Source organism: Anastrepha obliqua, chromosome 5 (assembly GCF_027943255.1).
Source record: "Anastrepha obliqua isolate idAnaObli1 chromosome 5, idAnaObli1_1.0, whole genome shotgun sequence".
NCBI classification, from domain to species: domain Eukaryota; kingdom Metazoa; phylum Arthropoda; class Insecta; order Diptera; family Tephritidae; genus Anastrepha; species Anastrepha obliqua.
In genome coordinates, this window is record NC_072896.1 from 76863564 (window position 1) to 76876099 (window position 12536).

The 12536-nt window shown below is 39.5% G+C and overlaps 2 protein-coding genes across 2 annotated transcripts in view; one reads left to right on the forward strand and one right to left on the reverse strand.

The window, feature by feature from the left end:
* Nucleotides 1-814, forward strand: part of LOC129249360 (thioester-containing protein 1 allele R1) — a 28732-nt gene extending 27918 nt beyond the window's left edge. Inside the window, exon 19 of the mRNA XM_054889148.1 lies at nucleotides 47-814. Coding sequence (XP_054745123.1) covers nucleotides 47-282 — 236 coding nt within the window. The 3' untranslated portion in view covers nucleotides 283-814. The remainder of the gene's footprint in view (nucleotides 1-46) is intronic.
* On the reverse strand, nucleotides 644-7288 carry LOC129249361 (uncharacterized). The gene is made up of 8 exons (XM_054889149.1): nucleotides 6218-7288; nucleotides 5897-6152; nucleotides 5365-5834; nucleotides 5000-5293; nucleotides 4841-4932; nucleotides 4612-4757; nucleotides 1302-1390; nucleotides 644-1234 (listed from the first exon to the last, which is right to left on the reverse strand). The coding sequence occupies exons 1-8, from the start codon at nucleotides 7142-7144 to the stop codon at nucleotides 941-943; spliced, it is 2568 nt and encodes an 855-aa protein (XP_054745124.1). The 5' UTR covers nucleotides 7145-7288; the 3' UTR covers nucleotides 644-940.
* Nucleotides 7289-12536: the final 5248 nt, after the last annotated feature.

Genomic DNA, 12536 nt, shown 5'->3' on the forward strand with positions numbered 1-12536 from the left:
CTGTTTATGAATAACTAAAATATAAATGTCGAATACTCTCTTTTAGCACGTCGTGCGCGTCAATTCTATCGTGCACCCAAATCCGTTGTTTGCGACATTTGCGAGCATGCCAACTGCGGCACGCTGTGTGAAAAAGCTGAGAAGCGTGAATCGCGTCGTTTGGATGGCAGTGACAGTGACGTCGAAAGCAGATCAGGCAGCACGGACAATCGCGTCTCAGTCTGCACAATCGCCATACTTAGTTTGGTGGCGGTTGCAGCAACTTTTAGTTTTAAAATATAGTTTGCAATATATGCATTTATTATACAAACAAATAACAAATAACAAAAAAAAAAAACAGAGCTTTAACCACTTTAAAGTAACAAGAAGTGATACTAAACAGTTCAACGAACGTGTGCCGCGATCCAGTAAATATTATTTTCATATGTATTTGTATATGTGTATAAACTCTATGATTGTGTGCGGTGCTGTGCATACTGCATTCTAGATATATATGTAAAAATTATGTACTTATAAATCAGTTAGAATCAAGAACTTATATACACTCAGTTATACTTGTTGTTAAAATTTATTTTGACAGACTTGTGAAATATGAAATGCTAATGAAATATGTTCATTATTACATTAAAAACAAAATCAAATGTGCAATTGCAATGTATGTATGTATGTATAATTATGAATTGTTAACTAAATATGTACTTAGTAACTAAGCGCTAAACTACTATTGTAAAATAATTTATAACGCTAATAATTTCTACTCCCCTTCTTCCCTACGTCCTAACGATGCACAAATAAACTTTCTTACATTACTAAACGTAATATTGTTATTATTATTTTTGCCACTATATCACGCCGGATCCGAATGGCATCTTTTGTGCTAATTGGGTCTGGGCTGTGCCACTCAGACAACACCTCCACATCACGTCGAACTTTTGATCGTTTACGTTTTTCGTTTCGGCTTCTTACTCTCCATTAGACTCATAATAGTTTTGCGCAACTCCTCTGTTTCACTAAGCTCCAACTCGTAATTACGTATTTGTTCATTTTTGTCCTGGATTTGTGCCTCTAAAACTGATATAACATCGTCCGACTTCTTCTTCGCTTCCTTCTGCTCCTCGTAAAGTTTTTGCGTTTTACTTAGATCTCGTTCACGCTCCTCAATGATACGTGATTTTTCCTTTATATCCAATTCGAAAGCAGCGATCGACTTCTTCAGCTTTTCTATACGAGTGGCCTATTGAATATGGTGAAGATACATTTTTTTATATTTTACGACAAAAAAATAAGACTAATTTAGTTACATTTTCCTTTGCATTGGTTTGCATTTTTTCCAATTCTTTGATTTTTGCGGTCAGTTCCTCTTTCAACTCGCCATTTTCCTTTTGCAAAACTATAAAATTACATCGAAAGCAAATATTACTAATATGGCTAATTCTATTACATAAGGCGTCTTCGATTCGCCAAGCGTTAGCTAGTGGCGAATAGATGAAGCAACTGCGATACAAAAAAGAAACAAATATTGGTAATGCTAGAATAGAGTTGCCAAAAATTACATTTGCCTGGAAGCATACAGGGAAACATTTGTTGCTTCAACTCGTTTCTTGTGAAGCTCGTGTTGTGTTTGTGTTCTCGTTCTTCACAATGTTGTTGCTGCACACCTAAAACTAAGCAATTGTAAGCAACGGAGTTGTCGTGCGAGCATGGCCGGCAACTTTAAAAGAGAATTTTGAAAGTTGCAGCAATTAAAGCCTCCCTGTATGCACGCAGTTTTTTCGGTGGGTGAGATAGGATTCAAAATGCCTTCGCACTTGTAGCGACCATCGTCTACTGCGTCAAGTTGTGTGGCCACTAAAACCCGTCACTCTCCTGTACTTAGCTGATAGAATACTACTTTCACCAGCACATAGATTGCCTAATCTGAGATATTTTCTAGTATACTAAGCTCCAGTATTCAGAATCTTACTGATCTCGATCCTGATGAGCTTTACAGCTCTGCCGCTGGAGGTGTTTGGGGTATATGAGGTCTTTCGAGCCGAGCCTCTTCCTCTCCTGCCGGATTTTACTCGCCCCTCACGACAGGCATAGCGACCAGAGCAGTGGCGAATCGAAGGTGCCTACATATATATAATTATTTGGCTCTTACACCCTTTATTTGGTGTTTGGTCGAGCTCCTCCTCCTATTTGTGGCGTGCGTTTTGCTGTTGTTCCACAAGTGGAGGAAACTACAGTTTTACGTCGACTCTGAACGGTACATTTTTTTTTGTTATGAGGAAATTTTTCATAACAGAAATACATTCGGAGGATTGCCATTGTCTCCCGAGGGGCGACTGCTATTAGATAAACAAGTATTCTATCATTTGGTGTTTCATGCACGGAGATTCGAACCTAAGCACTTCCAAATGGTAGTCACGCACCAACCCATTCGGCTACGACGACCGCATTCCCACGGAAGTTGGTTCTACGTTACCGGAGCTACTTGAATGTATATACAGCCAGGGAATGTCACTTTAATAGCATTTCTCGTACATGTATGGGGAATTTCTATACTGCTACAACAACAGCAGCTACGGTGACTTAACCAAAATCACCCCTGCTGGAGGACTGTCCTAGTAGCGTTGGATCTAAAAAAGCTTTCGATACAGTCAGCCACGCCATTCTACTCGTTTCCACGACAGTCGGTTCTACGTTACCGAAACGACCCGGATTTATATCCGTCAAAGGACTGTCACTCCAGCAGCATTCCTCGTATGTAAGTATGGGGAATGTCTGTGCTGCTACAACAACAACAACAGCTAGATGACATTTTACAGTCGACACTCCCGTCAAGGCTGAAGAGGTGGACCGCGAACTACCTGAGTGGTTGTTGTTGTTGTTGTAGCAGCATAAACATTCCCCATATTTACATACGGGGATTGCTACTGGAGTGACAGTCTTTGGCCGGATATAAATCCGGGTCGTTTCGTTAACGTAGAACCGACTGTCGTGGAAACGTACCTGCGTGGTCGTCATTTGTAGGTGTTTTTTCGAGACAAAACATCCAAACAGAGGAAAATAAAGCAAGGGGTTCCGCAGGGTGATTTTCTTTCACCCTTGCTTTTCAATTTCTATATCTCGAAACTCCCCCAGCCATCAGAGGGAGTCTCCCTTGTCTCATAAGCCGACGACTGCACGATAATGGCGTCGGGCAATGACATTGATGGCCTATGCTCCAAGGTAAACGACTATCTCGCCTGCCTATCTCGCTTCTTCACTGCGAGGAACTTACAACTAAATCCACGGCGACCCTCTCCACCACCTGGACAAAAGAGGTCAAGCTACAACCTAAGGTAAAAGTCGACGACACAACAATTCCGACGGTTAACAACCCCAAAATATTGAGAGTTACCTTTGACATACTAAACATATGTCCAGCGTATGAAGGCACCCCGCACGACACTAACCACCTTTTCACATGCTCCATCAAACCCACTCATCTAACACCCCTCTCCCTCTGGACCCAACCTGTCGAAAGAGCTAGTTTCCTGGGCCTGCCGTTAGATGAGCTAGACGAAGACGACCGGTGATTACACTACACTGACAGGGCAAAGTTCCTGCTACAACAACAACAACCGCCCCATGATATTACATTACTAATTATTTGGAACTAGTGCTGGTATAAATCCACGCTAAACTATGTCCGTAGACATAATATCCTGATGCTAACATGGATCCCGGGACACGTGGGTATAGCGGGTAACAAAACTTTTGTCTCTTTAGCTAGGTTGGGTGCTGAGGTCAACTTCTTTGACCCGGAGCCAGTTCTGCCACTCCCTTCTGCAGCCATGATAGCCATGGTTAGCAAACGGGTTACTTCAACCCACTGCCTGTCCATGGAAAAGGTAGGCATCTCAGACAGTAGCCCAACATTTGGAGATGGCCCGGCCTTTCGCTCGAATCAGGCCAAATACGGCACTGATGTGTTAAGAAGCGACCACCTTGGCTCCTTGGCACCACAAAATCTACTCAGATTTCTTTGGAGCTCAGGTAGATTTAAAGAAAATTAAAAGGGAACCCGCGTACAATGCAATGGGCTTAATGTTGTCTGAGTGCTGTACTTGCTAGTTGTCCCGACAAAAGTGTAACTTAAATATTTTAGAAATTCATAAGTTTTAAGTAACATTTCTTCATCAATATTCTGAAACTATCAGAATTTGTAAGGCGGGTCCGAAATTTCTTTTGTAGCAAATTTCAAATTGTATATCTCTCATAAGTTTTAAACTCCTAGATAAATACAAATGTATGTTAGGATAATGTTAAATAATCTAATTTTATCATAACTTTGTAAACTCCTATGTTAAAATGATTTTGGGCAATAAATGAAATGAAATGAAATATATCTCACATCCCAACAACACTATATGCATGATGAGCTTGCTAAGGCAGGCGTCCACGGAACTAACCCAGGAAGCACAGTATATATGGGAAGCCTCGACCTCCCCCAACCAGACTCCAACAACTCTGGTAACACTAAGGACCATTGTAGTATTTGTGAGATCTATTCAGATCAACCAGATATACCTAACCTAACCTACATTTATCTATAGAAAAACTATATCCTCTCGTTTTAATTACCTATTACTTCGGATACTTTAACGGTCAAGCGCTTTTCACATATTTGCAACGACTCCGACTGTTCCGACAACTTTTTCATCAGACTCGCCAAATTGTGCTTCAAATTATCTTTTTGCTGTTTGAGATCCTGACATTGTGTTTGCAAACTGTAAAATAATATAATAATGAATTCGAGAAAAATGTAGCGCCAATGAAGTCATTAATATTCAAATATCTAGTATTTACTAACCCTTCTTGATTGACGTGCAGCTCAAGATTCATCATTTCATATTTTTGCAACTCAGCGTTTTGCAAATTGATGCGTTGTGTTAGATTTGTTATCTGAAAAAAAAGAAAAACAATGTAACTGAACGCATAACTTTTAAGTTGAATTTCGATAATTATTTACCTCTTGGCTTGCGATCTCTAACCGCCTTTGCATACAACTTTCTGAAGCGCTAAACATTTCACTTTTATAATTGAATATCTCGATGATTTGGGACATGGCTACATTCTGCAGTTGATTGTTACGTTGCGCATTGCTTATCAAATCAACCAATGCATTAAGTCGCTCCTCCATTTCCTTACCAACAAAGGTTTTGTGACTTTTCATAATACTATTAAACTTTTGCCACTGATCACCATCTGCAGTTGAGCCGGCAGTGCTACCCACGCTTTTGTAAGGAGTCAATTTTGAGATTTGCTGAGAAGAGTGAAACATATCAAGCCAAGTGGCGTTTCAAATGAAGTTAAATGCAATTTTCGACCACTTACCTTTGCCACTTCAGTTTGCGGAAAGCGTTCAAATTGCGAAATTTCAAAAACGGCTTCACATACTTTCTCACTGCTGCCTACCATAGCGCGCGCCAACACATTTTGCATGGAGGCGAATTGTAAGAGTGTAGAGCATTTCTCGAAATATGCTTTTTTTGCAATACCAGCGAAATTTATTAGCAGCAACAAACAGTAGGTATACTTTTCGATATCTTCTGGTGTGATTACATTAAATGGCAAATCTATTCGGGTAGTATTTAGGAGCGTGGCAAATATTTTGTCAAAATATGATTCCGTAATGCGCGATAGAATCAATTTTTCTGTCTTTGGCTGATGTAGTAGAGATAACAACAGCTGCAGAATGACAGATTTATGGCGTGCACTAGTTTCTGGTTTCTCCGATATAGCAATCAAGTGCACGATGTACGAAGGATCACGAGCAATACGTGCAGCAATTGATTCCTTGGGAACTGCAATTGAAATATTTATAATATAAAAGTGAAATATTTTTCTTTAATAGCTCAATATGTACCCAAATTTATTAAACCGTTCAGTAAATCTACAGCATCAATGCCACACACTTCGGAGTCCAGCCACTTGCCCAGAAATTCGAATATTCTGGGCACGTTTGAATCAAGACTTATGACATTCTCTTTACCATTAGCTTCGGGAATATTGCTTAATTGCAATATATAAAGTATCAGTTGGAAAAGCAAGCCAAGACAGGTGTGTTTCTGCTTGGATATTTGCTCATCTGCATCCTCAGCGACGACACAGGACTCTAGTGCCTAAAAAATGAACATTAAATTATGGTTGCATTATTTATAAAAAATATAATGGTTTAGCTACGTACATTAAGTATCCGCTCCACATCCTCACAATAATGTGTATAACTCAGCATTGAGTGGTTCAGACACGCATGGGATTCCGAGTCCAATAAAAATTCTATTATATGCCTCAAATGTGGCACATTCCAACTTTTGATACATTCCTCAGCTGCCGCAAATGTTGAACGTATAAATAAATCCAAGTCTTTCTGATTTGGCGTGTGTGTATCTTCACTAAGTATTATCAACATTTTACTAGCCAACATGCCATAACTTTGAATACGCTTTGTGAAATTCGATATATTCACTGAACGCAAAAATAGGAACATTACCACAAAATTCTTATAGCACAAATTGATTAAAACAGATAAAGCCAACTGTGCCAGCCCATCTTCATCTTCCTCAGCAGCCTGATATATGATATTTACAAGCTGCTCCAGAAGCACTATCAAATATGGTTCCTCCCAGCTAATTTGTATACCATAAGTTAAGTCTTGCAAAAGTGTCAACAGTTTTTGAACCTTTTCTTGTCCATGCGAACGCTTAAGCACAAACGCCAAAAGCGGCACAAAACGAAAGTCTTCTACCAACGCACGTCGTGCTGTTAGATTACGGCTAAGATGTTGTAAAAGCGTAACGCAAGCCCAAAGTGCATCGGAGTCGGCGGCCAAAGTGCCCATTACAGCGTGCAAGTCTATAAAGAGTTTCGAAGTTTCCAGCTGTACAGGATTAAATAGTTGCGGTTGCACGGTTGTGCTGAGAAGTGAAGCACTGCGGTTTAGGAGCGCTAATGATTCAATAGTTTGTTGGTTGCGATAATTTGTCGCATGCATACAAAAATCGCGTACATAGCTGAGCGCTTGTTGTGCTGCCGTGTCATTCGCAGGATCACCAAGAGTGGAGAAGCCGCTAACTGTAACACTACCGCTGACGTGTTTGGAAGGAGGAGCCATCGGATATTTTCGTTCGGGCGCTAAGAAATTATTTATTGGTTTTTATCGAAGAATTAAATAAATATAAAAATACAAAGGGCGCACAAAATCAAATCAAATCACATAACAAAAAACCAACAGACGTACAAAGTTAGCGCCATACTGTCAAAATTTGAAAGCCGAATGTGGGAAATGTGGAATGCATGACGTACAGGGTGACGCAAACATAATTTTAGGTTATTAATATAACGTGTATCATAATTTCAATAGTTATTACAGAATCAATTTACGTTCTCTGGTTATTATCATATTGCAAATCTCTTATTGCTTATTTAAGATTAATTAAATATAGATTAAACTAAATTATCTGCCGTTTGGAGTTGTCTGGAAACTCCAGGTCCCTTCATTTGTGGAACAACAAGACGCACACCACAAATGAGAGGAGGAGCTTGGCGAAACACCCAAAAAGGGTGTACGCGCCAATTATATGCAACGTTATTATTATTTAATATAATATATCATCGTAAATTTATAAATTTTACTTCGTTGAGTGCAGACACAGTGTTCTTCATATGCAATAAAATTCTAGATTACATGTTTTATTCGTACTGTACCTGGGTTATATTAAAATTTTAATACGTACTGTTATTAGAAAGCAACCTTGTATGTTTTATTTAAGAAAATAAAAGATTTAGTACATGTAATCTCAAATTTTTTTAAGTAAATACGATTACAGCAAAAAAAGCAAGTAAAACGTTGTTAGCCATTAGGTAATATTTACATATACTTATACATTTATGTATGCACATAAAAATTTATATTCAGCCTTCCACTTATACAGCCTAGCACTTAGGTAGATGATTTTACTCCATGGCTCGCCCCGTGGAATCATTGGAGGTTATGTATGTACTTAGTCCTGCCATAAGTTCTGTTACAAGTTAAGTTCGTTATAGAGATAAAATTATTATACTTTTTTCAATGAAGTTAGTTTTATTTAATGATGTAATTAATAAAAAAATAATAATTTTTGTTCGAAATGGTCACCATTGGTCTTTAAACGTTTAGGGCATTCAGCTCTTACAGCACGCGGTTTCCATGGATATTGGCGTCGCTGTTCGAACCAAAAATTGTTTAAGTCTCTCCAAATTTCTGTGAGGTCTTCGACAAGCCATGTTCTCTAATTCTGACCACAAACTGTAGGACAATGAATTTAGATCTGCGGCTATTAACTCAGGAATATTGCTTCACAACGCCTTCTAAGACATCCTCCTGGTACACTTCTGCCCCGGTCTTAATCTCTTTTTCGCAAAAATGCAAGATGTAACGCCTTTACAAGACACTCCCCACCAAACCATTGCGGAGGCTGGATGGGGGCCGTTCTGACCCCTTCGAACAGCATTTTTGGCGTCTTTAGAAATTTTACCTTAGATTTTGTAGTTTTGCTTATTAAAAACTTCTTCAACCATGAAAATTTTCTCATTTGGGAAAAGAATATTTTCATGACCGTTGACCGCGTGCCACCGCAAATGCTGCTTGCATCTGTCGAGTCTAATTTTCTTCAAGTGAGTTGTCGTTTGTTTTGTATTGCGAAGGGAGCTGACGTCAGATTTGTCAAAATCAAAAAACAAAAAAATAAAGTAACTGTTTTGGATAGGCAGCAGCTTCAGTATTCAGACCAGCTGATTTTTGTTTTTCTTTCGTCGTGTACATTAAGATGTCAGAACAAAATGAAATCGCGAATAGCCGTTCTATCTTACACTACTCCACTTTTTTCTGTCGTGGCATTCTAATATACAAATCGGTTTTGTTGGTCTAGTATCACCATCTTTAATAGATTCACCTTACTTATGATATTAAAGTGTGCAATCTTCTCTTCTATCATTCCCTGCTGAGAGGTAACACGGTGGACAAAATTCCGAAACCGTGGAATACATCAGGTCTTAAACCGACTCTCAGCGATTTTGAAGAAATCAAATGATTTTCCGACGTAACAGGGGATATGACAGCGATTTGTTTACGACAAAGGTTGGAGAGAACTGAGATTTTGTTGGTGTAGTGCGAAAAAATTATCGCAGCCATTCCTTAAGTTACTTTGTTGCCGTCTGAACAACGGCTGATTGGAAGAGTGGAATGGTGCTCACACTCACCAATGCATCGTAGTCCCGTTCCGCTGACCGTAGGATACACAAAATTGAGCAACACTTGTGCTGGTAGGAAGCAGCTGCTTTCCTTTGGTTACATATTTACACAATACATTGGTTTGTGTGTGTTTGTGTCTTGTGGTATCGCCACATTGTTGCCATTGATATTTTGGCATGCACACATCCACGTTAGCCCTTACAATTTTTCATTGTTTAATAAACCAAATCCAAAAACGAAAAATGCAAATAGTTTATTTATTTTAAATTAACATTATTCAAAATTGTTTTGAAGTTATTTGAATAAAACTTAAAATTTCTCTAAGTTTACTTTGTAAATGATTTCGAAATGTACTATTTGCCAACACTGTGTGGTGAGAGAGCAATCAGCTGTCACGATTGTACGGACACACTCCCACGCCAACCATCTGCGATACTACAGAACGGAGCGGTGGTGAGAATTCATTTACATGGTGCTCTCATTAGCACTCTCACCATCGCACACTTGACTGCTTGTGAAACTCACTCACAGGTGACTGTCGAAGAATAAGCACAATGCTTGCTTCGTATGGCTGAACCTAGTAATCTGAATTAGAATCCATTCGAATTAAACTGGAATGATAAAATACAAGATTACGCAGTTGTCGGTTGAATTTCGAGGATAATTTTGCCTTCATATTATTTTAGAGAGAACATGGCGAGAAATGAGAGAAAAGAGTCAAAATAGTAAGCTTTTGCACACAAAAATATATGTTTAGGTTAAGATTTGCTCTGGTTTTTATAAACAAAAACAAATGTTTATGTTCGAATTTGCTTGTAAACAAAGAAAATGTGGGCAAAACTCAGCTCACCAAATATGTATACAAGGTGGCCCAAAAGTAACCTTGCGATGTTTTTTGGCTGTAATTTAAAAAAAAAAAATTAAAAGCTTTGATTCTTCTTTTGGATTATTTTTATTTGGTCTTTTAATTTTTTTTTACATCAAGTCGAGAATATGATGTCATGTAAATGGCCGCCGCCACAGTTGATTGCCATTTGAACCCTTTTTTATGGTATTTTCCATTACTTTGGCCAAAACTTCCGGCGATAGGTCCTCACATTCTTGACGGATATTGCCTTTAAGAGCTGCAAGAGTCTGAGGCTTGTTGACATAAACCCGCGACTTCAAAAAGCCCCACAAAAAGAAGTCTGGAGCGGTCAAATCAGGCGATCTTGCTGGCCAGTGCATATCTCCAAAATGGGAGATTACGCGCCCGGGAAATGCATCCTTCAGCATATCGGTTGTGGCACGTGCAGAGTCTGCCGTTGCACCGTCCTGTTGGAACCACATGTTTTCCAATTCCATTTCATCAAGTTGCGGCAAAAAGAACTCGTTGATCATTGCTCTGTAGCGCTCACCATTCACAGTAACCGTTTGGCCCGCGACGTCTTCGAAGAAAAAAGGTCCGATGACTCCTCCAGCGAAAACAGCACACCATACAGTGACTTTGAGCGGGTGTAATGGCTTTTCGTGGGTTACACGCGGATTGTCAGTGCCCCAGAAGCGTAAATTATGCTTATTTACGTACCCGCTAAGATGGAAATGGGCCTCATCACTCATGATTATTTTTGATGAAAAATCATCTTCCTCTTGGTGGTGATTTAGGATGGCTGGAGCGTATGTTAGACGCAATTGGACTTTGTACGGAAAAATCTTCAAATCTTGTACCAAAATTCGCTGTAAAGACCGTCGACTGATACCCATTTGCGTGCACGTCGTCTGGTCGATGTCGAGGGCGCTTCCATGACATCCTCGGCTACAGCAGCAATATTCTCTGCAGAACGGCTACTCCGGGGTCTGCCACGCCTGGCAACATCTTGTGTTGTGCCAGTCTCTTCGAGGCGAGCGGCTAAACGTCGCAGTGTTTCACCAGTAGGCGTTGGACGGCGAGGAAATCTGGGACGAAATTCACGTTGTGCTAAAGTCACCGACCGATTATTGGTCAAATAAATAGTCAGCAATATTCCGCGTTCTGGAGCAGTGTAGCGTAACATTGTTTATTCACGTGTATTTCGCATGTGTTTACTGCACAAATGTCAAAACAGAACTGACATTAGGGGCCAATCGCAAAATTTATAGCATTTTCTGATAGGAGGATTACTTAAGCGCCACCTGTTATATAATTGGCGCGTACACCCTTTTTGGGTGTTTGGCCGAGCTCTCTTCCTTCTATTTGTGGTGTGCGTCTTGATGCTGTTCGGCAAATGGATGGACCTACAGTTTCAAGCCGACTCCGAACGGCAGATATTTTTATGAGGAGCTTTTTCATGGCAGAAATACACTCGGAGGTTTGCCATTGCCTGCCGAGGGGCGACCGCTAATAGAAAAATATTTTTATTAATTTTGATTTCACCGAGATTCGAACCAACGTTCTATCTGTGAATTCTGAATGATAATCACGCACCAACCCATTCGGCTACGGCGGCCGCTCACCAAATAATGGTACCTTTTATATCCTCCACAACCTTTATGTTCTCCCAGCCATAAGAATTTAACGCTTTCTACTATTTTACTGTTTGATGTATCATTTCCGCACTTCGATTTTTAGCAACTATTCCGCTCAAAATTACAAACTAATCAAAACTGTTTACTTATTAAAATTAAATAGTATACCCATTTGCAGTAATTCGAAATTGGCTGAGACTCCAAGTCAAGCGTGAATGAATGCGATTTGACGAGTAGCAAAAACTGTATGAATGTACACGTGCGTCGGAATAACCAAACCAAAAGTAGAAACACTAAAACTTAGTAACCAAGCAAGCAACATGTGTCGTCTGTGCACACGTATGTATGTATGTAGGGAAGTATGAATGTATATATGAACGTGCTTAATCACAAGCGCATGCATACTCGTATATTTGTATTGGTGTACATTTGCTTGCAGCAAAGTGTAGCGTACGAGTAGCCGCTAAATTATCTCAATTGAGTTTTTAGGTGCTACATCTCTCAGCTCAGCGCAATCACTGCTAAATTTCATTTAACTAGAGCGCACAAAGAAAACTCAAATTTAAAAAAAATAATAGAAAAAAAAAATTTAACTACTGGGACGTCATCGTCAACTTGTCGGTCAACTGAACACTTTATTTGTGTCATTATGATATGTATGTATGTATGCGCTTACGAGTACAAGTGCATTGTCGTCCAAGAATTGTTGTGGGAGCGATTTAAATTTTGTGATTACTATTTAGAAAATTGTATGCTAAAAAACACCCAAGTAAACAAGCAAACAGGCAGG